The sequence below is a fragment of the Geotrypetes seraphini genome, chromosome 3 (genome assembly GCF_902459505.1).
Source record: "Geotrypetes seraphini chromosome 3, aGeoSer1.1, whole genome shotgun sequence".
Lineage (NCBI taxonomy): Eukaryota > Metazoa > Chordata > Amphibia > Gymnophiona > Dermophiidae > Geotrypetes > Geotrypetes seraphini.
Window position 1 is genome coordinate 15,256,375 of NC_047086.1, and position 26,853 is coordinate 15,283,227.

The window sequence follows — 26,853 nt, forward strand, 5'->3', positions numbered from 1 at the left end:
AGCATTGACTGTGAAACTCTAGAAGATAAAAGTGGGCGATTTGTTGAAGACCAAAAGAGTTCCCAGTCAATGTCAGAAAGTGGAATGGTTATTATATTATCCCAGTGTTTCATAGCATGATATGAGAAAGTGAAGGATTGGTCTCTTAGAATATTATAAAAAAAAGATATAGCTTTCCCTTTTGATAGAGACCGTAAAGACCAATGGTAAATAGTATTTTTAGAAGATATGAAGTCATATTGTATCTGTACAGAAGACAGTATTTCACTGAGTATGATCCATTGTGAATAAGCAGAGGATGTTAGTAGGTATGTGGAGCAAAGTATATCAAAAGGGATTAGTTTATTAAGAGTATATAATTGATGAACAAACCATATACCTGTCCGTTGCCACCGTTTCCATGAAAGGGATTTGCCTTGGTTTTGGATATTGGGATTGTTCCAAAGGGACATGAATGGGCTAACACTAATTGAGATATCAGCTATTTTATCTAAATGATGGAGAGCATGCTGCGTTGAATTCAAAAGAGAGTATTTTCTCAAATGTCTGGGTATTGGTATCGTTAATAGGCAAGAGATGTGTAAAGGTTTGCATAGAAAACATTCCATTTCATACCAATTAGGAGGGTCTTGAGAGAAGGAGTCATTGACCCAGTAAGCTCCATATTTAGTTAATGAAGCAATATAGTAGTGGTAGAAATCTGGAAAGTTAAGACCACCGTTAATTTTAGAGGCCTTCAGCTTGGCTAGAGCAATTCGGGGTTTTTTCTTGTTCCATATAAATTCAGATAGCTTCTTATTTAGCCAATGGAAAAATGATTTCTGGCATAAAAGAGGAAGCATTGAGAGGATGTAATTAATTTGAGGTGCTAGGGTCATTTTGATGGATGATATTCTACCCCACCAAGACAAATAAAGTGGAGACCACCTAGATGTAGTGTTAAGAACTAAATTTTTGATTTTGGATATATTAAGATCTTGAGCAAAGACTGGATCTTTGTGTATTAAAATCCCTAAATATTTCACAGCTTCATTTGACCATGTGAATGGAAAATTAGCCAAGTCTGATTGAAGAATGTTATTGTTCAGAGGAAAGATTTCTGATTTCTCCCAGTTTACAGAATATCCTGAGAAGCTAGAATATTGTTTGATGATATGTATAAGATGAGGGAGAGAAGATTGAGGGTTCCTTAGAAAAATTAATACATCATCAGCATATGCTGCTAGTTTGAAGTCTCTATCAGGGGAGGGAATACCATTAATTAGCGGGCATTGTCGAATAGCAGAGAGAAGAGGCTCCAACACTAAATTGAACAATAGTGGTGAGAGAGGACAGCCCTGTCTAGTGCCTCTGTGAAGGGGAAATTTATTGGATAAAGAGTTATTAATTAGAATACGAGCATTAGGACTATAATATAATGTTTTTATCCATTTCGTGAAAAATGATCCAAAGTTATACCATTTTAGGACACTGAAAAGAAAAGACCACTCCACTCGATCAAAGGCTTTTTCAGCGTCTATAGCTAGGCCTATTATTGGGTCTGTCAATGTTTTAGCATGTGCATTCACGTGGTGAAAAAGTCGTAGGTTATCTCCTATATATCTTTGTTTAATAAATCCCGTTTGGTCTTTGTGTATAAGATGTGGAATCACTTTGGTGAGTCTTAATGCAAGTAACTTTGCCATTATTTTATAATCTAAGTTAAGGAGAGAGATGGGACGGAAGTTTTTGACCAAGGTAGCGTCTCTGTCAGGTTTAGGGATTACAACGATGGTGGCTTCTGTGAAATTAAATTGTTTATCTGGAGAGGAGTGGAGGAAATCATAGTATGTAAGGAGATGAGGAGCTAAGATGTTTCGAAATAGTTTATAAAATTCGTTAGTAAAACCATCCGGACCTGGGGCTTTTCCAGTCGGTAGGGAAGATATAGCAGTTTCTATTTCTGTTATGGTTATCGGAGAATCTAGTTCCAATTTAACAGGCTCCGATATGGTCGGGTGAGATAAGGAGGAAAGAAAAGAGTCTATATCTGATTCAGGAGCCACAACTTCAGACTTATATAATGAAGTATAAAAATTTTCAAATTGAGAAGAAATTGAAGATCTGGTTTTGACTAATTGTCCTAATGAATTTTGGATAGATGTGATATGTAATCTTTTGGATTTAATTTTAAGGTATCTGGCCAGTGGACGACCCATAAGATTATCTCCCATATAATGACCAGAATTGGAAATGAAGATATCTCGTCTGGCTGTGCATGAAACTAAAGTATTATATTCATATTTAAGTTTTTGGATATGATGGAGAATAGTTGGGTCATGTAAGTGATTAGACATATGTTGTATTTCTAATGTTTTAATAGCGTTTTCTAATTCTTTTTCTTTTTTCATGGACTGTTTTTTTTTTCCAAGAGGCAATTTTTATCAATTCACCTCTAAGGGTTGCTTTATAAGCTTCCCAGATTATGGAAGGACAAACTTCAGGATCTTTAGAGTTATTTTCGAAGAATTCTAATGTAAATGAGTTGATTTTTTCAACAGTTTCTTCATCCAAGAGTAAGGCGTTGTTTAGTCTCCAAGAAGGAGATTCATTACGTGGAGCCGAAATAGAAATATATAAAGAAATGGCAGCATGGTCCGTAAGGGAGATTGGATGTATACTAGTATTAGTAAGGTCATGAATGAGAGAGGAGGATATAAGAAAGAAATCAATTCTCGAGTATGTATTATGCGGTGGTGAAAAATGTGAATATTCTCTACCTTTCGGGTGAAGTAGTCGCCAAGGATCTACAAGGGAGAAAGCATCTTTTAGGGCCTGTAGAGCTGTGAAAGACTTGGTCTTGGATGGTTTACAGGAAGAAGATCTGTCAATATATAAGTCTTGGATTTGGTTAAAATCTCCACCCAATATCAGAGAACAAGAACTGAATTCAATTAGTGCTAGTTGAATGTCTCTAAAAAAATCCGGGTGATCTTTAACCGGGCCATAAATATTGAGAAGAACAAAGTCTATTGAGTGCAACGCAGCATGTACCAGACACCATCTTCCCTCTGTGTCTGTTTTAATTGAATGAATAATGGGAGAGAGTTTATCTTTAAGAAAGATTGAAACACCATTTTTCTTTTGATAAGTCGCAGGGGAGTATATATGAGCAGAGTATCCCTTTAGTTGAAATTTCGTGGCGGCAGCAGATGGGAGGTGGGTTTCTTGTAATAAAATTATGTCTGGATGTTTATTGGACACATAATTGGATATCTTTTTTCTTTTAATGGGATGATTAGTTTGAAAGGAAAGGCTGGTGTAGGACTTTTAAATTCTCTCCTGGCAGTAGACACATGTGAGCTAGTGACATTGGCCAGGGAAGCTAGGGTAGTACCACCTTTCAACCAGATGGTGGTGCTAGAGCAGGAAAAGATCAGCCCACCTTAACCCATCCCCTTGACTTCCATGGTGACTGTCCCCCTCCCCACCTTCTAGAACTTGAGAGACGTAATGTTTCTGAAAAGTATGGAAAGGAATTCATTTTTATCTAGTGTTATAATCCTATGGGTTTATTTATTTTTTTTTTTTAGAAAAACTGAAATTTGTGTGAAAGTGGCTTTCAAAATTTTTATTAAAAAAAGTTAGTGCATGTACTTTTCCATATATTTATGAAATAAAATGGCTTCCTTTTTTTTTTTTTGTTTTTTATTTGAGTAGAACATAAGAATAGCCATACTGTGTCAGACCAGCAGCCAATTTAGTCCAGTCTGTTTCTACAGTGGCCAATCCAGGTCACAGGTACCTGGCGGAAACACAAATAGTAAAAAAAAAAAACCGAAATGAAACTGCAGGAAAAATTGACATGGTGCAGGAATTTACTGAAGTAACAAAAATTTTAAAAAATTAAAATAAATACATAAGCAACATAAAAACCAGATTGGATGAACTACACAGGAGCTTTTCACGCCTAGTGTTGACTTTGTTTAGTTCATCCAATCTGGTTTTCTGATACTCTATTTATCAGCATTTGGGACCCCTGAGGAAGAAGTGTTTCTTCGAAACACGGACCGTATCGAGTCCGGTCCACATGAATATTAGGCCCAGTCTTTTGGATGTATTTTATATTGCTTATGTATTTGTTTAATTTTTTTTAAATTTTTGTTATTTCAATAAATTCCTGCACCCTGTCCATTTTTTCCTGCCGTTTCATTTTGGTTCTCTGTTGTGTTCCTTTACTGCAGGCCTTGTTGGTTCTTTTTTTGTTTTGCTTTTGGAAACACAAACAGTAGCATTAAGAAGCGCAGCCAGGCCCCGTGCTTCCTGAAATGCATACTACCAGTCAGTTACTCACATCTATTTAGGCACATTGTTATACAAATTACCCTTGACCTTTATTTTGTGCACACTAGCAGTTTTTTTTTTTTTAACTTTATTGAATTTCAAGGGCTCCCTTTACTAAGCCGCGCTAGAGCTTTAATGCGCGGAATAGCGCGCCCTAAATTGCCGCGCACGCTAGAACTTAACGTCAGCATTAAGCTGGCGTTAGTTCTAGCTGCGTAGCACGGGTTTAGCGCGCGCTAAAAATGCTGATGCAGCTTAGTAAAAGATTATACATACAATTATCAGAGATAGCACTTACAATCAATCGGAAATTAATACAAAATAATTATCCCCTCCCACCCTAGTTTGAGAACAAAAAGAAATGCTTTAAATTGTACTTGAAATTAAAATCCCAGACAACACTTGTTAAGTATATAACTCCTCCTCCCTCCTTCCCACCCATCCTGGAAATGCAATCTAAAAGGGAAAATAATGGAATAATTCAGCCAATCAGAATGGATCATTTGTTGTTCTCTTGTCCTTTGATACTCAACTTTTGGAGATGTATATGGGGGCAAATCAACTTGATACTGGAATCCTCTATTCCATTGACCTATGAGATGGTAATATGTGGGACGTCATTACAGACCAAACCTCCATTAGATAGGCAAAGGAGTATGGTTATGACTGGGATAGCCATGCAAATGATCACCTAAAACTGGAAAAATTGGGACAGACTCCATTTTACCTTTTGGTGGGAATTTTTATGCACACTAGCAGTTTTAACCAACAAATGCTGGCAACCAAGATGTAACCTGGAACTACCAATGAAACCTATCATATGAAAATGTTCCAAGCACTAATGAATCTTTATATTCCTGAAAGGTGAAATTCAATGAGATTATTAAATTGTAAAATAAGCATGGACCCGTGAGGAGTTTACGCCAGTTAACTCCCTGTCAAGAATACTCACTAATGTGGGATGGAGGAGGGTGGTTCTGAGGTCCAGGATAGACAACAAAATCTGTTTAAATGAATGAAAAATTCACGACCAAAGGAAAAATTGATGGATTCAGAAATATAAAGATTCATTAGTACTTGGAGCATTTTCATATGATAGGTTTCACTAGCAGTTTTAAGGAATGCTAACTGATAAGAGTTAAGGACTTGGCTACCGCCTTTTTGCAGTTACTCAACCGCATTCAAAGCTTTACATAGAGGTACTCAAGCATTTTCTCTATCTGTCTCAGTGGGATCACAATCTATCTAATGTATTGGGGCGGGAGCAAAAGATTAAGAGACTTGCCCAGGGTCACAAGGAGCAGCATGGGTTTGAACCCACAACCTCAAGGTGCTGAGGCTGTAGCTCTACGCACTGCACCACACGCTCCTCCGATCAAATTCATGCTAACACATACCATTACTAGTACTACTTATTTCTATAGTGCTACGCAGTGCTGTACATCAGACCACAGAAGAGACAATCCCTGCTCAAAAGAGCTGACAATCTCATCAAGACAGACAAACTAGACAAGAAGATACATCTATACACTGCTCAGGTGGGGGGAATTACAGAGGGAATGATAAGACAGATGTTGGCGCTTACCAGGTGGGTTGGAGTTTGGAATAGAGAGCATTTTCAAAGAAGTGGGCTTTTTTTTTTTTAATTAATTTTTCATATAACAAGTGTATCATAAAAATTCATACAATTGCATTAAGTATACACTTGATATTTCCATAACTTACTGTAAATTCAACATATCCTTATATAGTCCTTACTATAATTTTAGACATCATATAATATTTAATAATTATATCAACTATTATTCAATTATCCCTTTCCCTCCCCTTATTTTGATAGTTGCATACAATATAACAAATATTATGATAATTTATTTATATTTTGTGATAAAGAGAATAAACCTACCCCCCCCCCCTTTATCAAGTATCTTATTATGGGAAAAATTATATCAATCATTGCAAAAATCTGTTAATGGATTGGTTTGGGCTTTGAATCTTCCAGAGACAGAGCCTGATGTATCGAGTCAGGATTCCAGAATGTTATTGTTCTTTGAGATTCTGGAATGTTGCTATTTATTATTTGTAGTCCCCAAAGAGCAAGTTTCCAGAACCTCAAAGAGGAGCAACATTCCATACTACTACTAATCATTTCTATAGCGCAACTAGACATACACAGCGCTGTACATCAAAATAGAGAAGAGACAGTCCCTGCTCAAAAGAGCTTACAATCTCGTCAAGACAGACAAACTAGATATGAAGATACATCTATACATTGTGCTCAGAGGAAATGATAAGGCAGAAAATGGTGCTAGAAGGTGGGTTGGAGTTTGGAATTGAAGACTGCAAGAGATGGAGCTTGATGTACATACTGAGTCAGGCAGCGATTTTTATCGCAAAACAGAATTCCCATCGGAAGCTTGGTGGCAGTGTGGGACGCAAGAGGCTTTCTTGATGGAACTTATAAGTTAAGTACGTGTTTGGATGTGGAATGACTTTTTAAAAAATTTGTTTGATTAGGAGACTCATGCTGTTGAGTACCTCACTGCTTTTCTGGATTAGATTTTGGTTTTCCACCTTTATTGAAAAGAGAAATCACGCACATCTGTGTATTTTCAAGATAAAAAGATTTTTTTTTTCACTTTTCATATTGTAAGAAGAGCAAAAGTTATGTGATATATGAAGCAATTTTAGTCATGTTGTATGAGAAGAAATGCATTCATGTGCATGTTGCTGATAATCGACTTTGAGGTGGTCGTTAAGTTTCTGAGGACTGGTTTTGTTTATAATGAGATTTTTTTTCTCCACTTTTGAAATAAGTTTTGACTGTCTTTAAATGCCTGATGTGGGTGGAGGTCTCTATATAGTGGATATTGTGTTTTTGTTGTAATTGAAATCACCCATTCTGTTTGTATTAATAGATCTGTCCTTTTAGTCTAAGGCTTTGCTTTATATTGATACTAAAGCCATCTTCTGTTACGTCCCTTCCGGATTCCATACAGTAGGTGTTCAATCCCAAACTGCAGTTGGAAGTTGCAGAAATCCACAACTTTTCTGAGCATAAGCTCCATCCCCTTAGCCTGAGAGCTAGCACCAGCAGAATTTCCCAAAGCTCCAGACGATCGGTCAACCAACATTACCAACCAGGAGTCCACTACCCTTGAATAGAGTGAGCCCCGCAGTAAGCCTGCAGCCAAACAGGCTGGAATCCATCCTAAGAGTAAGTCACTTGGCAATCCGAAGAAGCAAGCCCTGGCCACGAGCCTCGCCCAGAAGCTACCAGCCCAAGTTGCTAAAAACTGGCTCCAAGCAGGGGAGCGGCATTTGAAAGGGAAAACTCTGCGGAGATTATCCAAAATAGGAGGAACTCCCGTCAAGGGCGCATGGGCACTCTGGCTCAAGGGATCGCCTCCAAGGAGGTTGCCCAAGACCCCAGAACCTGCAGATAACCCTTGACGGGAGTTCCTCCTATTTTGGATTATCTCTGCAGAGTTTTCCCCTTCAAATGCCGCTCCCCTGGTTGGAGCCAGCTAGAAGCAACTTGGGCTGGTGGCTTCTGGGGGAGGCTTGCAGCCAAGGCTGGCTTCTTCGGATTGCCAAGTGGATTACGCTTAGGATGGATGCCAGCCTTTTTGGTTGCAGGCTTACTGCGGGGCTCTTGGAACTTAACTGGATATGTTTACTAGCTCTCAGGCTAAGGGGATGGAGCATATGCTCAGAAAAGTTGTAGATTTCTGCAACATCCGGACTGCGGGTTGGGATTGAACACCTAGTGCATAGAATCCTCCAGGGACTAACGGAAAGATTATTGAAGGTATAAACCTAATCTTCCAATCAGGAACTAGCTCTTACTGTAGCAATTAATTAGTCATATTTTTATACTTATCATTTTCCTTGAATCAAAATTCAAACTAAAGTGTTTTAAATATAAACAAAATAGTATTATAATTAAATATCTTAATTATTCAATATGGAAAATAATGAACAGCCCAGCCCAGGCAAGAGGCGGGAGCTCGCATTCACCCTTACAACGAGCAGAAGGGGTAAGGACCGTGCTTGGGAGGAAGGGCGAGTGGATGCCGCTTTGCGGTTCTCGTGGTGGGGCATTCGCAGGGGGGGGGAGGGTTGCGATGCCGGTTCGGAAGGGTGCGATGCCGGTTAGAGCGAGGGGAGGGGATGATGGAGCAGCGCCGGTAGCCTCGGGGGGGGGGGGGGGGTTGGTGGAACGTGGAACGAATTGTTCAAGTTTCCATTATCTTCTATGGGGAAAGTTGCTTTGATATAAGAGTGTATTTTAATTTTTTTAAATTTTTGACTGATTACCCCACTCTTATTAGGATTTTTGACTGATTACCCCACTCTCATTAGGAAGTGATAGACCATAATTGTCTAATGCACATAACTAAATCAAATAGCAAAACGATCCACCTTAACAAACCCTCGTACAGCCAAACCCAGCCAGCATTTCCAAACAACTTCCTAAGTTCCCAGTCAAAGGTGTTCTCCGTTTCTTTCCTGTTGTAGCCCTTTAAGGAGCGCTGTGAGTGGTTCTATGAGCACTTGCTGGCAGGCCAGCCTGACTCGGATATGGTACACCGACCTGTGAGTGAGAGCGACATCCTGTTAGTGCACAGAGGTATGTGACCGTGCCGAGAGAGTCTTGCCCTTCATGCTTACTGTCTGAAGCTTTCAAGAGTAAAATTAACTTTTCTTACATATTTAGATTCTATTTTTAGGAGCAGCTGTGAAGTTGTGTTTAAATCAAACTGTCAAAAACTAAAGCAAGGGATTGCAGTGCGATTCCACGGAGAGGAAGGCATGGTAAGTGCAAGTGACAAATGTGTTCCCTGGAAATGGTAATTCATATGCTGAATGGAAAAGCAGCCATTTGTAGTCATAGCCCTTGTCTGCAGTCGGTGGATGATCAGGTCTGGCTGAGTCATAGGGTCGTCCTGTGAATATATTCCCCCATATTTCTGTATTCTTCTGTGATGATTCCAGTTTCTGCTGTTTACTGGCATGTAGTGGGGAGTTTACAGAGCCAGATGTGAAGACCAAGTTCACCCATTCGAGTAGCAAAATATCCATGTTTTCAAACTAAAGACTTAGGGATTGATGTAGTAAATCGTGGATTATAACAGCATGCTGAGCTTCAGCACAGGTTCCTATTGCGCACACAATTAACAAATGTTCTACTCTCTATACAGTAAACTAATGGCATGAAAATTGCACTGGCATTAAAAAAACGTACACTGATAGAAAAAAAAAATGGCAACACTGCGGTAAAACATTGTTGCCGTATTCTGCATTGGTTGCAAGTCCTTTAAAAATAGATTATGTACTTACCATGATAAGCTCTTTTCCAGTAGATAGATGAGACATTCTAGACAGACATGTGTCATCTGCAGAAGAAATCCACTCCGGATTTTTTTCTCTGTGCCTCTGCTGACTTTCACTGGGCTCCTTAGCTCCACCTTCAGTTAGCACCCAAACACCGAGAACTGCTAAATAAACGTGATATAGAGACACCTCTGGCAATCAAGTTCAGCAACAACTGTTCAACTCAAGAAGTAACATTAGAAAATCAGCTGCAAACAGCCAACAAAGATCACAAAGGAGCTCAAAACTGCTCCCGCAGAAAAAGTAGCATATATGCAATATTCTTCCCAGCCTCCAAGGGCTGACAGGCATCCAAGAAGCATAAAAAGACTTGAGACAGTAGGCAGGTGCAGGAAGGACAGGACAGGAGTCTAGAATGTCTCACCTGTCTACTGGAAAAGAGCTTGCCAGGGTAAGTACATGATCTCTTTTTCCAGTGCAATAGGTGAGACATTCTAGACAGATGGGACATACAAAAGCAGTCCCCAAAATGTTAGGGCAGTGACTGAGGACCCAAAGGCAGAGTCCTGTGTCGCCACCAGATCCGCTCTGTAAAATTTGGCAGATGTGTGTAGAGAGGACCATGTTGCCTCCTGCAAATCTCCTCAGAGGAGACAGCTCTAGCTTCGGTCCACGAAGAAACCACACTCCTGGTAGAATGTGCTTTGATGGAAACAGGAGACTGTTTCCCAGAAAGCATATAGGCTGACAAAATGGCCCTACAGATCCATCTGGAAATCATGGCCTTGGAAGTGGGAGCGCTGCGGTTAATAGAATGAGTCAGCACTAGTGCTGCCCGATTCATGAAAAAAAATTTCGATTCGATTCAGCCTATTGAATTGGTTATTCGATTCGATTTTCCTGCCCAGTTGGGTGTTTTTTTCAAACATCCTGGTGGGTTTATTTTATAGCCTCTTTGCCCCTTTTATAGCCTCTTCACTCCCTTTGCCTTATCCTAACCACACTGGCGCTGTGGTGTAAATAAAATAAACAAACAAAAAAGACTTTTCTTCTCTCTGTTAAATCCTAGCTCACGTTTGCGGTCTAACACCAGCTCTGGCAGGATACACGTTTCAAATCTGACATATTGTAATCACAAAATGGAAAATAAAATTAGTTTTTCTACATTTTGTTGTCTGGTCATTATTCAAATCTTGTTGGTACTAGGCTCTGGTTGTCTTCTCATTACTTGCTTGCCAGGGTCTCCTTCTTTCTCCCTGCTAACCATCCATCTTCCATCTCTGTCCTCCCCTTCCATTTCCCTTCCCTCCCCCGGAGGTCTGGCATCTTTCTTTTTTTTTCATCTCCATCCACAGACCCACCTTTTCTTAACTACCCTTTCATCCAGCATCTCTCCCTCCTTCCCCACCACCCCAGGGTCCACCATCTCTCCCTTTCTTTTCCCAACTACCCTCCTATCCAGTATCTCTATTCCCCCCTCCACACCATCCCTTGTGTCCAACTTCTCTCCCTTTCTGTTCCTTCCCTCCCTAAATTCCATTGTCCATCATCTCTCTCCCTATCCTCTATTTTTAGACCCATTATTTCTTCCCCCCAAAGTCGGGCATATGCACGTCTCTTTGAACCCCCCTTCCTTCCCTCCGTGTACTTCTACACCAGGGCCACCCTCCCCTGAAGGTCTGCACCTCCCCCTTAAGGCCTGTACCTCCATCCCTGAAGGCCTGCCTCCCCCCCTTGAAGGCCTGCCCCCTCCTTTGAAGGCCTGTCTCCTCCCTTGATGCATGTGTGACCTTGCCCAAGGAACCACCTCCAACGTGGCAGCCATGGACCCCAGGACCTGAACATAGTCCCATGCCGAAGGAGCCAGCTGTTCCAGAAGGGAAGAAATCTAGGCGCACAGTTTCTGTCTGCATGCTTCTGGAAGATAGATGTGGCCCACAGCCATGTCAAAGCAAACTCCCAGATACTCTAGAGACTGCGTGGATGTCAGATTACTCTTTCTGCAGTTCACAACCCAGCCAAGGTCCTCCAGCACTTGGATCACCTGATCCACTGTGTGCTGACTCTCAGCCATCGAGGGCGCCCTGATCAGCCAGTCCAAGTAAGGGTGTTCTTGCAGACCCATTCTCTGTAAGTAAGCTGCCACGATCACCATCACCTTGGTGAAGGTACGGGGAGCCATTGCCAGCTCAAAGGGTAGAGCCAAGAACTGGTAATGATTTTCAAAATCATGAAACTGCAAGTATTTGCGGTGGGCCATAAATATTGGAATGTGCAAGTTAAATTCTGTAAGATCCAGAGAGGTGATGAGCTCTCCCGGGGCCACTGCTGCAATGACCAATCACACTGTCTCTGTGCGAAAGCGTGGAATTTTGAGAGCCACATTCAAATGCTGAAGATCCAGAATAGGCCTCCAATCTTTGGAGCCTTTCTTTGGCACAATAAAGTATATAAAGTATTTGCCTGAGCCTGAGAGATCAGGCAGCACCGGCTCTATAGCTTGAATATCCAGCAAGCTTTGAACAGGACCTGAACCTTGAGGCTTTGAGTGACCTGTGGCAGAGTCCACAAACCAATCTGTCAGAGGCTGAGCAAATTCCAGCTAGTAGTCCGACTGAATAATGTTCTAGACAAGGGGCGCCCACACTTTTTTGGCTTGTGAGCTACTTTTAAAATGACCAAGTCAAAATTATCTACCAACAATAACATTTTAAAAAACACAAAGCACACTGTACGCACAGAAAATGTTAATTATCATTTATATTTGTTTTTTTTTTCAAAGAGATCAAGGCAAATGACTTTAAAATATTCAATGTCACCTCAGTAACCACTATACAAAATTAGACAAATATACCCCCTCCCGGGATAGCAGTTTTTAGCATAGGGAGCTGCGCTGAATGCCTCGCACTGCTCTCGATGCTCATAGGCTCCCTGCGCTAAAATCCACTACTTTGGTTTAGTAAAAGGGGACCATAGTGCAAAATGTAGACAGCAGATATAAGTTCTCAAAATGGACACATTTTGATCACTAAATTGAAAATAAAATTATTTTTCCTACCTTTGTTATCTGGTGATTTCATGAATCTCTGGTTGCACTTTCTTCTTCTGACTGTGCATGCAGTATTTCTTCCCTCCTTTCTGCCTCCTGCATGCTTCATCTCCTCCAGACCTCATTCCATTCCCCAACCAACATCTCTGTCTTTCCATTCCAACTTTTTCTTCCTTTCTCCCTGCCTGCTCCCTGCCACCTGACACACTCCATTCCCTCCCCCTTTCCTTCCTCTCTCCCTGACCCCCTCCTCTTTCTTCCTTTCTGTCTTCCTGCCCCCTTTCTTTCTTTGTCTCCATGCCCCCTTTCATTCTTTCTATCTCCCTGCCTCCCTTTCTTACTTTCTCTCTGCTGTCTTTCTTTTTGTCTCCCTGCCCCTTTTCTTTCTTTCTCTCCATGCCCACCTTTCTTTCCTTTTGTCTACATGCCCCCCTTTCATTCTTTCTGTCTCCCTGTTCTTCCTCCCTGTTGTTCTGCCTCACTGTCTTTCTGTCTCTCCTTTTTTTCCCCCCCAAGCCACCGCCGATGTCTGGGAACAGGCCCCCAAACCACCACCGACATTGCCGCCGAGTTCTCCGTTTCCCGATGCCGCAACAAGCCAGCAGCCTTCCCCCGACGTCAATTCTGACGTCGGGGGGGGGGGGGTCTGGCTTGCTCGGCACTTCCGTAGTCACTGCTGGCCTATTATGGCGTTGGGGAACAGAGAGAATGCAAAGGCAGCGCGAGTCAATCGCGTTGCCTTTGGGATCGACCTTTTGGGCACACCTGTCCTAGACCCACTGGTCAGACGAAATGCAAACCTAGGCCAGCAGGAATGCGGAGAGTATCACCCTATTTGTAGAGGAGCATCTGTCAGCCTGGTGTCATTGTGCCTTTTTGTCAGAGGGCACGGAATGGGAGGTGGAGGGCTGGGTTCGCCTGTAGCCCTCATACTGTTCCTGGGAGCCCTGGGAAAATTTCTGCGACATGGCACTCGCATTTAACCGAGAAGTTCAGGTATATTCCCTGTTGCAAAATGATCCGTGAAATGTGATTTTTCAGAAATATTAAGCATTGTTAATGAGGGGCGAAAATCCAGTTGCATTACTAAGGCTGAGTATAAATTTTTGACATTCCAGCAATTTAAGGTCCCGGTTATCGATTTTGTCCCCAAAGTTCATAAGGATCTGTTACATCCTCCGGGGCGTCCAATAGTCTCGGCTAGGGGATCCTTATTGGAAAGAATCTGCAAGTATGTTGATGTGTTTCTTCAACCGCTGATGTCCAACATTCCTTCTTTTCTATTAGATACTACAGATTTTTAAAAAATGCTTAGAGCAGTGGTTCCCAAACCTGTCCTGGGGGACCCCCAGCCAGTCAGGTTTTCAAGATATCCCTAATGAATATGCATGAGAGAGATTTGTATAGAATGGAAGTGACAGGTATGCAAATCTCTCTCATGCATATTCATTAGGGATATCTTGAAAACCTGACTGGCTGGGGGTCCCCCAGGACAGGTTTGGGAACCACTGATCTATACCATCCACTACCTCCTCCTCTCCCTATTGGCTAAGGCTCTTAACATTTGCATCTCCGCTCCCTATTGGCTAAGGCTCTTTACACCTGCATTGTGATGTCATAGAGCATTATGGTTATAGAAACATTGTAACATGATGGCAGATAAAGGCTAAATGGCCCATCCAGTCTATCCATCTACACCAGTGGTTCCCAAACATGTCCTGGGGGACCCCCAGCCAGTCAGGTTTTCAAGATATCCCTAATGAATATGCATGAGAGAGATTTGCATATAATGGAAGTGACAGGTATGCAAATCTCTCTCATGCATATTCATTAGGGATATCTTGAAAACCTGACTGGCCGGGGGTCCCCCAGGACAGGTTTGGGAACCACTGGCTTAGATGCACAGAATCAGGTAGACAGTGCAGTTCTGATGGTAACTCTAGATGTGAAATCGCTGTATATCTGTATTCCTCAATCAGAAGCACTTCAAGTAGTGAAGGAAGTTTTAGATCCTCGGCCCCGTCCACTTCAAGTGCCTACGGAGGTTATAACAGCTTTAACAATGATTGCGATGTCCAAGAATTATTTTCTTTTTGATCATAAGTTTTTTTCAGCAGAAAACAGGGGTGGCAATGGGGGCATCGTTTGCCCCTTCCATAGCAAATTTGATTATGGCTAAGTTTGAACAAGACTGGATATATGCATCAAGTTTCATGGTCTATATCAGGGGTGTCCAATGTCGGTCCTCGAGGGCCGCAATCCAGTCGTATTTTCAGGATTTCCCCAATGAATATGCATGAGATCTATTTGCATGCACTGCTTTCATTGTATGCTAATAGATCTCATACATATTCATTGGGGAAATCCTGAAAACCCGACTGGATTGCGGCCCTCGAGGACCGACATTGGACACCCCTGGTCTATATTAAAGTGCGGAGAAGGTATATAGATGATATTTTTCTGCTATGGACCTCGACGCAGGAACATCTTGAAAGTTTTTTTTCAATATTTAAACAGCTGCCACCCCACAGTTAAATTTGAAATGAAATGTGACAGTGTAGAAATTATATTTTTGGATGTGAAAATCATACAGGATAATGGTAGATTTGTAACATCTGTCTTTACGAAACCTTCAGACAGGAATACCTTGTTGCAGTACACTAGTATGTACTCTATCACGCTGAAGAACAACTTGCCAGTGTCACAATTCTTCCGCTATAGAAGAATATGTCATTCTACTGAAGATTTTGTGAATAATGCACAATTGTTACACAGTAAATATGAACAGCGAGGATACCCAAAGTCTGTCATCTCTAAAGCCTATAAAAGGGCGAGGTTGAACAATTGTTACAATATAGACCAAAGAATGACAAGAGTGATTCTATAGCATGTGTTCTACGATATTCTGGCATATTCTGGCTTGGGAGAAAAATTAAATCTTTATGTCAGGATTTGGATTGTAAAATTGCATTCACTCGGAATAGAAATTTGAAAGATTTGCTGTGCCCTGTGGATGTTTGGACAAAGAAGGAAGGAGGGGAGGGTTGGACTTTTTCGGTGTAACCAGTGCACTGCTTGTTCTTTATTAAATGAGGGAGACCTAATCTGCATACCCGGAAGAAAATGTATCAGGATGACCGTTTGTTACTTGTGAAAGCATTGGAGTAGTTTATGCAATGCTCTGCCCTTGCGATCTGTGCTACTTAGGACATACTGCACGCAGTCTTAAAACAAGGCTGTTTGAACATCGTTCTAACATTTCACACAAAAGACAGGTAGATATACTCACACGACATTGTGTTGAAAAAAATCACTCTTTTGAGGAATGTAGGTGCTTTGTATTACATCGTATTCCCCTTACAGCTCGTGGTGGGGATGTGAAAAGATTGTTGTATCAAAGTGAACAGCGGTCTATTTTCTTTTTGAAAACTATCTGGCCTAATGGACTTAATCAGAAAGTAGAATGGTGTGCCTTCTACTGATGGTGAGATCGTTTGTTCCAGTAAATAAAGTTTTTTGACCCTATGAACCCGGAAATATAAATTCCAGCGCCATTCTGAGCCGGGTGTGGATGGAGCAGGAGAGAATGTGATTGCCCTGACGCAGCTGTTGTTCGGCGAAGCAAGAGCCTTGTTGGTGACATCTAGTTCCTTGCCTTTTTTCAGCGTGAGAAGAGCTATAGCAGGAAGATCTACTCGCTGCTGTTGTTGCCATCGTCAGAAGATAAGTGAACTGTTTTGTTCTTTTTCTGGCTCCCTGTGCACAGTGGCTTTGGTCCCATTTTGAAAAGTTACATTTTGAAACGTGTGGAGTTTTTTTGCCTATGATACAGAGCAAAACTCATTGGGTTGCTGTCCGTATATTGTTGATAAGTTGAGGCTTTTTCTCCACCTATTACAAATGTACTTTCATGGGGTATCTCCATCACTAGGTTAATAACAATTTTTTTGCTGATTGTATTTATATTTTGTTATTGCGATTTGGATTCTTGAAAGAGGTTTAAATACCTATGTGGCATAAGTGCACATGAGGTGAACCTCTTTCGTTTGAAAGGAAGCTCCAGACTGAGAGGCTCAGGAGTAATCTGAGGAAATACTTTTGTTTTTTTAATAGAAAGGTGGTAGATGTGTGGAATAGTCTCCCGGTAGAGGTGGTGGAGACAAAGACTTTGAATTCAAGAAAGTGTAGGAGAAGAGGAGGAGATAGTGGGTGCTGCAAATGGGCAGATTGGAAGGGTCATTTAGCCTTTATCTGTCGTCTTCTGTGTTGGTTTATATTTGCTAACAAATGATGTCTGGTGCTTCATCTTCTGTATTGGCCAAAATCCTAGTGACTTGACATTTGATCATTTCTAGTTGCTGCACTTTTAGATCTTCAATTCAGAGTTTGCAGGAACTGTGATAAATATGGCAACCTTTATGCAGTGGCTAAAGAAGTTGCTAGATTCTTTGCTGTGCCCCATTGCCTCTTTTCCCCTCTGATGACACCACACTTCATATCTGATATTAAGCAGTGACATGCAATGACAATTAAGTGACAGCTAAGAGATAGGGAGAGCTAAGCAATGTTACTTCCCAAGCTTTAACTGCAAGAATACTTATAACTAAGTTTTGTTTATAAAAATACATCTCCATGCATGGCGCTAATTGACCGTATCTCTCTTCATTTTATTCTTAGGGTCAAGGTGTGGTTCGAGAATGGTTTGATATTTTGTCCAATGAGATCATTAACCCTGATTATGCGCTCTTCACTCAATCAGCAGATGGTAAGCTATTTGCTTTCTTTTCTTTTTATTTTAATTTATTTAGCTTTTTCAAAAAAACATTACAAAATACAACCGGTAAGCAAATATACAACAGCCATATACCCCACATTCCCACACTATCAAGAAGTCATACCGCAGTTCTTCAGTACAAGGTGAAACAATTCAACCTGAGGGACTAAACCCCCCCCCCCCCCCCCACTGAACAGTTGCAGAAAAGACAATGAGTGGATAAGTGAACATAGGGATAGTCTACAGCTGGGGAAGATTAACATAGAAACATAGAAGATGACGGCAGAAAAGGGCTACAGCCCATCAAGTCTGCCCACTCTGCTTACCCACCCCCTGTCTATGCCCCTAATGACCCAATTTCCTTATCTTGACCCTCGTAGGGATCCCACATGGGTATCCCATTTATTCTTAAAGTCTGGCACGCTGTCTGCCTCGATCACCTGCACTGGATGCTTGTTCCAATGATCAACCACTCTCTCTGTGAAGAAATACTTTCTGGTGTCGCCATGAAATTTTCCGCCCCTGAGTTTGAGCGGGTGCCCTCTTGTGGCCGAGGGTCCCTTGAGAAAGAAAATATCACCTTCCACTTCGACACGTCCCGTGAGGTACTTAAATGTTTCGATCATGTCTCCCCTCTCCCTACGTTCCTCAAGAGTGTAGAGCTGCAATTTGTTCAGTCTCTCTTCGTACGAGAGACCCTTGAGCCCCGAGATCATCCTGGTGGCCGTCCGTTGAACCGATTCAATTCTGCGCACATCTTTACTGTAATGTGGCCTCCAGAATTGCACACAGTACTCCAGATGAGGTCTCACCATGGCCCTGTACAACGGCATTATGACTTCAGGCTTACGGCTGACGAAACTTCTATTGATACAACCCAATATCTGCCTTGCCTTAGATCAGGGGTGTCCAATGTCGGTCCTCGAGGGCCGCAGTCCAGTCGGATTTTCAGGATTTCCCCAATGAATATACATGAGGTCTATTTGCATGCACTGCTTTCATTGTATGTTAATAGATCTCATGCATATTCATTGGGGAAATCCTGAAAACCCGACTGGATTGCGGCCCTCGAGGACCGACATTGGACACCCCTGCCTTAGATGAAGCCTTCTCCACTTGATTGGCAGTTTTCATGTCTGCACTGATGATTACTCCTAAATCTCATTCTGCTGAAGACCTAGTTAAAGTTTCTCCGTTCAAGAAGTACATCCTGCATGGATTTTCGCTTCCGAGGTGCATGACCTTACATTTCTTAGCATTGAAGCCTAGCTGCCAGGTTGAGGACCAACTTTCCAATGTAAGCAGGTCCTGCGCCATATAATTCTGTAAACTGCATTCACTTACTATATTACATAGTTTGGCGTCATCTGCGAATAGTGTTGTTTTACCTTGAAGCCCTTGAGTCAGATCCCCTATGAATATGTTGAAAAGGAGTGGACCCAGGACCGAGCCCTGCGGCACTCCACTGGTCACCTCCGATGTTTTAGAGAGGGTACCATTAACCACCACCCTCTGAAGTCTGCCACTCAGCCAATCATTGACCCATGCAGTTAGTGTCTCTCCTAACCCCATCGATTCCATCTTGCTTAGCAGCCTGCGGTGTGGGACACTGTCAAAAGCTTTACTGAAGTCCAGGTACATGACGTCCAAAGACTCTCCCAAGTCCAACTTTCTTGTTACCCAGTCAAAGAAGCTGATGAGATTGGATTGGCAGGACCTACTCTTGGTGAATCCATGCTGACTGGGATCCCGAAGATTCCCTTCATTCAGGATCGTGTCCAATTTGCTTTTAATTAGTGTTTCCATGAGTTTGCACACTATTGATGTGAGATTCACCGGTCTATAATTCGCAGCCTCTACCCTGCAACCCTTTTTATGCAGAGGAACGACATTAGCTAATTTCCAGTCCAGGGGAACTTTCCCCTTACTTAGGGAGAGATTGAATAGCTCAGCCAACGGTTTCGCCAGGACATCGCTCAATTATCTGAGCACTCTTGGGTGCAAATTGTCTGGTCCCATGGCTTTGTTCACCTTGAGTCTTGCCAGTTCACTGTAAACTTCACCTGGTGTGAACTCAAAATTCTGAAACGGGTCTTCTGTGCTTTGTGTTGCCTTCAACTGCGGACCGTGTCCCGGTGCCTCACAGGTGAAGACTGAGCAGAAGTATTCATTCAGTAGTTCGGCTTTATCGGAATCTGCTTCCACGTAACTTCTGTCCGGTCTTCTAAGGTGTACTATCCCGCCTGTGTTCCTTTTTCTGTCACTAATATACCTGAAGAAGGATTTGTCCCCCTTTTTAATGTTTTTTGCCAGAATTTCTTCCACTCGAAGTTTTGCCTCCCTAACTGCCATTTTGACCGCTGTAGACCTGGTCCTATATTCTACTTTTGCCTCTCTTTTCTCCGTGCGCTTGTAGGAGAGAAACGCTTTTTTCTTCTCCTTAATGAGGTGCGAGATCTCCGCGGTGAACCATTGGGGTTTATTGTTTCTTTGTCGTTTATTTACTGATTTTATGAAGCAGAACTCTGCCTCACTGACATGAAAACTTGGATGTCAAACAACAAGCTTCAACTTAACGCCTCCAAAACCGAACTCCTATGGATCAGAAACAAAAACACCAAATACCTACGACCTACACTAACATGGGATTCCACTCGACTAACGGCAGCAGATCAAGTTCGCAGCCTGGGAGTAACCCTAGACGGACACCTATCCTTATCCAACCACATATCCCAAGTAGTCTCCACCTCCTTCTACTACCTTCGCCAACTGAAAAGGATCAAACCCTACATCTCCACACCAGACCTCGCCCAACTCCTATACGCATATGTCCTCTCCAGAATGGATTATTGTAACTCCCTATTTAATGGACTAACCAAAAATAATATCAAACGCCTCCAACGGGTCCAAAATGCAGCCATCCGCCTCCTACACAACCTCAACTACCACGATTCCATCTCCCCAGCACTCCATGCTGAACACTGGCTCCCAATTAGCCAACGTTGTACTTTCAAAGCCCTGACAATTGCCCACAAGAGAATCTACTCCACCACCCCCTCCTACATAAAATCCAAACTTCCCATCTACAACCCCACTCGCACCCTCCGCTCAAAGTCAGAGATACGCCTATGCGTCCCCCCCGGAAGATCCTTGCTCACAGAAACTGCCCACAAACGATCCTACAGCCACTTCATTCCACACCTCTGGAACCAACTCCCCCCCCAACTTAGACAACAGAACTCATTATTAACATTCCGTAAATCGGTAAAGACCCTCCTCTTCAATTAAAGATCTCCTCTGTCTCTCCCCCCCTTAGGCCCCACCCTCCACTCTCCTATCTCCTTCCCGAAATTCCAGTATGACCCTCTCTTACTCTATCCACTAACAAATTGCACCTATACGCTTATAACTCTCCTTAAACTAAACTACTGTATTTCCCCCTTCTCTCTCTCTGCTTACTCTCCCTGTATTTAATTCTCTCCAAAAACTATAAATCCAATCACTAAACCTGTTGTACCACTTATATGTCTAGTTACTCCCCACTGTGTATGTTCATTTGTAAACCGTTCTGAGCTATTGGGAGGACGGGATAAAAATCTAAATAAATAAATAAATTCATGTATGGTTGATTTCAGTGTTAACCACTTAGCTTCTACATCATCGGTCTCCGATGATAAGGTATGCTATTTTCTTCACCTCCTCTTGGTTCATAGCGTCAATCAGATCAAAAGACAATGGCTGCCTTGAAGGGCCAACAAACCAAAAAAAAGAAGAAATTCCTAAACTCTTGGGCGTTCATTCTTTGAAACCTTTCTTGAAAGGCAAGCCCTTGTAATGTATGGGAGTATATATGCACACCTGTCTGATTTTATTTTTAGATTAGTCATGAGAAATGGATATGGACTATATGGGTTGTTGTTGTTTTTTTTAGTTAAATAGCACAGATATATAAGGGATTGGGACTTAGCTGATAGTCAAAACATCTAAGTGCCTTGATCTTCCTAAATAAAAAGTCTTCTCCCTTGTAGAAAAGTTGTTCTTCTCTCCTGTCACCATAACGAAACTATATTAAATGGTGCTACCTGGTGAAGCTCTGTGGTGCAGAGAGCAGAAGCTTTAGGGTATGGGAAGAATAAGCAATATTGCTGGAGGGCTGTCTGGTATGATTTGCCTCTTTGCAGATAATACCCAAATCTGCAATATGGTAGAAGAATGGTCTGGAATCTGGCAGCTAAGATTTAATGCTAACAAATGCAAGGTCACCTGAGGGAACTATACAGTTTAGGAAATGATGAACTTTTGTGCATAAAAGAAGAGTGGGACTTGGGTATGATTTGTATGTGATGATGTTAAGGTGGCCAAACAGGTAGAAAAGGCGACGGCGAAAGCTAGAAGGATGCTGCGGTGCATAAGGAGAGGAATGATCAGTAGGAAAAGGAGGTAATGATGCCCTTGTATATGACTGGTGAGATCTCATTTAAAATATTGTATACCATACTGGAGGGAACAACAAATAGAAAATCCAACAGAACTGCAGTAAAATATCGAATCGGAGAACAAAAACCAGAAACTGCAATGATGGTGTACAGGACGCCAAGTCTTTAATAAACAATCATAAAAATAGAAATAAAATCATAAAAACGGTTTGTATCCAAAAGGACTGATAAGACCGGACCTGACACGGTCCGTGTTTGGAAGAAACTCTCCTTCATCAGGGGTCCTAGATTGTGTCAATACAAAAGATGGATAACAACTTGGTAAACTTGGTAAAAACTGGAAGCAGCCGATGTGGCTGGGATCTCTTCACTGCACATCAGCTGCTTCTAGTTTTTACCAAGTTGTTATCCATCAGGTTCTTTATATTGACATAAGAACTGCCGCTGCTGGGTCAGACCAGTGGTCCATCTTGCCCAGCAGTCCGCTCACATGGCGGCCCTCTGGTCAAAGACACACTCTAGGACCTCTGAGGAAGGAGTGTTTCTTTGAAACACGGACCGTGTCAGGTCCGGTCTTATCAGTCCTTTTGGATACAAACTGTTTTATGATTTTATTTCTATTTTTATGATTGTTTATTAAAGACTTGGCATCCTGTACACCATCACTGCAGTTTCTGGTTTTTGTTCTCTGTACCATACCGGAGACCACACTTTCCAAAAGTCTATCCAGAAGGCAGCTACTAAAATAGTCAATGGTCTTCATCATAAGTTTTATGGGAACAGACTTAAAGATCTCAATATGTATACTTCAGAAGAAAGGCAGGAGAGGGCAGATATGATAGACATTTAAATGTCTACGTGGCATAAATACACAAGAGATGAATCTCAATTGAAAAGAAACTCTGGAATGAGGAGGCTTAGGATGAAAGTGAAAGGGGAAAGTCTCAGAAGTAACCTGAGGAAATACGTGTTCAGGGAAAGGGTGGTGAATTTGTGGAATGGCCTCCCGGTGGAGAAAACTAACTGAATTCCAGAAGCCTTGAGCAAGTACATAACTGGATAGGCCATATAGTCTTCATCTGCCTTAATTTTTCTGTTACTGTGTTCCTTTCTGAGATAGGTAAGAAAGGCATTGGTGATTATATTTTATAGGTTGGTGGGAAGAATGAGATTGAGGCTTCATGGATGATGGCAGGGCCTTTGTGCGGGCATAGTTAGGTCTTTTAAGAGAAGTGGATTCAGGCAATTGAGACTTGCATTGCAGCTTTGGAAGGTGGAAGGAGGCAAATATGAATGTATGATTTAGGTAGTCATTTTCAGCGAAGAATGGGTGATCTAAATGTTGGCCAACTAAATTTAGGTGAAAATTTTCAACCAAAAATGTAGGCACCTAGCTTTAGCTGAAAATTTACCTAAATCTTGGTCACAGGATGCTAGGTGGTATCAAGAAAGGTATTACAACCAGAACGAAAGAAGTTATCCTGCCATTGTATCGGGCGATGGTGCGCCCGCATCTGGAGTACTGCGTCCAATATTGGTCTCCGGACCTTAGGAAGGATATGGAGATACTTGAGAGGGTTCAGAAAAGAGCGACGCGATTGATAAAAGGGATGGAAAACCTTTCATATGCTGAAAGATTAGAGAAACTGGGATTCTTTTCCCTGGAAAAGCGGAGGCTTAGACGAGACATGATAGAGACTTACAAGATCATGAAGGTCATAGAGAAAGTGGAGAGGGACAGATTCTTCAAACTTTCGAAAACTACAAGAATGAGAAGGCATTCGGAAAAATTGAGGGGACGGATTCAGAACCAATGCTAGGAAGTTCTTCTTCACCCAACGGGTGGTGGACACCTGGAATGCGCTTCCAGAGGGAGTGATAGGACAGAGCACGGTATTGGGGTTCAAGAAGGGATTAGATGATTTCCTGAAGGAAAAGGGGATAGAAGGGTATAGATAGAGGATTACTATACAGGTCCTGGACCTGATGGGCCACCGCGTGAGCGGACTGCTGAGCGTGATGGACCTCTGGTCTGACCCAGCAGAGGCACTGCTTATGTTCTTATGATGCTCAGCCTTGGTTGAAAATTAGTCTAATGGAAACATAAAATGTGAAGTGCACCCTAGATGAACCTCCAGCCTTGCGCCCCCCTCTCCGATTCATTTTCAAGTACAGGTACAAGAAACTAAATGTTTACAAGCAGTGGGTACTGGACAGCATATGCTTTTTGATTGCGGTCATTGATCTCATTTTTGGTCTGCAGTTTGGGATACTGTTGTGCATTATACTCAAAGTCCCTCTTCGTGTCCATTTAACCTTATCACTTTTAGATCTGCCATTTTACTTTCTGCGGAGCAAAAGAAACTTGTTGATATCTTAATTGCTGTTGCTTTGAAGATTGTTGTATTATATTGGAAGTGTGCTTATGCTATCACGTATCAACATTGGTGGAATTATGTTCTCCTTATTGCAAAGTATGACTATCATCTAGCTCAAGATTTGATCTCCTTTATTGTAGTACTATAATAATTTTGATTTGTCTAATTGCAATGTTTTGTAGTTCGGGAGGTGAAGCAATTGTTAATTGCTTATTTACTTGTTGTCCCAATAAACAAAGCTGCGGCCTGGTTATGACCATCAATAAAGAGTCTGTGGTTTATTTATGGTTGTTATTATTGTTGAGGTTATATGAGATTTGATAAACAGGAAAGTGTGGAGGTTTACAGCGTGCCTATTTTCGCTGATTGTGCACTGATTGTTCCAGCTCCTCTTATCTCTGTATCCTGCTTACATGTATTCAATGACTTTTCATTGTGCCTATCATCGCTGATTGTCCAGCTCTTCTTATTGTAAACTGTCTCAAACTATTATGGCTTTGGCGGTATATAAGAATAAAATTATTATTATTATTACAAGAAGGTAAGGGGGTTATGGGGGAGGTGGGGTGACAACTGGGCCATTCCAGATCCATAGGTTATATATCATTATTTCCTACTAATCCTATTTTGCTCTGGTTCACCTTAGGTTTGCTCTGCTGTACAATATTCTTCTTATCAGGTGGTTTCTGGTATTTTATTCAGACCTAGCCTGAGCATATTTGCTACCTGCCTTATGGATGTTTTGTTTTGTAGTTGAATGCTGTACTCATACCTGTCATTGATGTTTTCTGGTATTATATCTCTTGTGTTCTTGTTATATTTCTTTTATGAAAAAGCTTAATAAATACACTTTTCCCTCCGTATTCGCAGTGATTGGGGCTGGACTGAACCGTGAATAACTTATCATATAGTGTTTCAGCCTTCCCTGCCCTGCCTGTAGCCTCCTTCAAATTGAGCCCAGTGCTGCCATGACGGGTCCTCCTCAGCAGCTGAGAGAGGGGGAGGATGGTAGGCAGGGGGAGCCAGGGGGTACCTCTTCCCTGGCCGGAGGAAGCCATACTCGGGCTTTATCCACCAGCTCCCGCACTTTCCACATATTCAGCATGTCAGCAGCTTCCCCACAACGGGGACGGACTGGCCTCGCCTGGTCCCTATGCGGCTTCTGGAACCAGATGGGAGCGCGGAGGGGGCGAGAGAGCCCACCACCGATTTCCTCTCCCACTCCCTCCCGCTCCTGCCTCCAAAGCCACTGCAAGTCCAGTCGCTCAGGCTGAGAGTCGCGGCATGCACGTTAATGCGCTCTGCGTGGGAAGGCACACCCTCTCGCAGGGCAACCCTGGGAGGTATAGTTTGTGAGGATGGGAGCGAGGACTTTGCTTCCTGGTTTTTCAGTTTACAGTTGTTCCCGTTTCTGCACTCACGGAAAAACCGTGAATGATCAAAATTCCAAGTGCAGAAACCGCGAATACGGAGGGAGAAGTGTATTGCTTGAACTAAAAAAAATGCACATTGCATTAGTGATTTTTATTCCGTCATTAGCTTGCGGTTCAAGGCGGATTACACAAGAGGTGATCTGGACATTTCCAGGAGAGTTACAAAGTAGAGCAGGTTACTTCGGGGGAGATCTGGACATTGTTTCAGGGTCATTACAAGATAGATAGTTTAGTTAGAAGGGGTGGGATCTGGGGGAGATTGAAATGCTTCCTGCGGTGTTAGTTTGTCTTGCTGGATTTCTTGAATAGGAAGGTTTTTATTTCTCTTCTGAAAGTTTTGTAGTCTGGTGGTGTGATCAGTAGATTGGAGAGTTGATATATAGAACTATACAAATATAAATTATGAAAGCATCCATAGAAAGCACTGAACAAACACAATTAGTTAAGACTCACCATTTTGTGACTGTCTGTGAACCAATACCCCTGGGCACATTGGCAGTTTTTTTTGCTTGTTTTAATTGAGAATCTGTTTCTGACGTGCTCTTTTCCTGTCCAATGAATAGAGTTCATTTGATTCCTGTTTATGTTTTAATTTGATTGTAAAGTACCACTTTGTTCTTTTGTAAGTTAGGCAGCATAGAAAGTTTAATAAACCAAGGTACTCAAAGGCTTCCATAGGTCAGTCGAGATTCAAGATATTCCTAATGAATATGCATGAGAGATTTCCATGCCTGTCACCTCCTTTCTACAGGAAAGAAAACGAGATCAACAAATCAGTAGAGGAAGTGGCTCATCTAGTTGCCAAAATGAAACTGAGACTAAAGAAAGAAAAACCGACGACGACACTCTGATAACACTGTATAACACTCCACTGAAATTGGAATCAGAACTGAGAATCCTAGGGACTGTATTCGACAAGAGCCTATCCTGGGAGGCACAAACGCGAACATTAACCAAGGAAATATTCACAACACTGAGAAAACTTTCAGATCTTGGTTCAGTCTCTGATACTATCCCAACTAGATTATTGCAATGCCCTTTATGTAGGATGCAAAGAAAATATACAGAAAAAACCCCACAAACCATTGAAAATGTAGCAGAGAGATGTAAATTCAAAAGTCAT

At 42.0% G+C, this 26,853-nt stretch overlaps 1 protein-coding gene across 4 annotated transcripts in view; it reads left to right on the top strand.

The window, feature by feature from the left end:
* HACE1 (HECT domain and ankyrin repeat containing E3 ubiquitin protein ligase 1) overlaps positions 1 to 26,853 on the top strand; it is a 293,187-nt gene that overhangs the window by 188,122 nt on the left and 78,212 nt on the right. For all 4 annotated transcript variants that reach the window (XM_033937256.1, XM_033937255.1, XM_033937257.1 and 1 more), the window contains 3 exons: positions 8,845 to 8,956; positions 9,044 to 9,141; positions 17,387 to 17,474. In XM_033937256.1, coding sequence (XP_033793147.1) covers positions 8,845 to 8,956; positions 9,044 to 9,141; positions 17,387 to 17,474 — 298 coding nt within the window. The remainder of the gene's footprint in view (positions 1 to 8,844; positions 8,957 to 9,043; positions 9,142 to 17,386; positions 17,475 to 26,853) is intronic.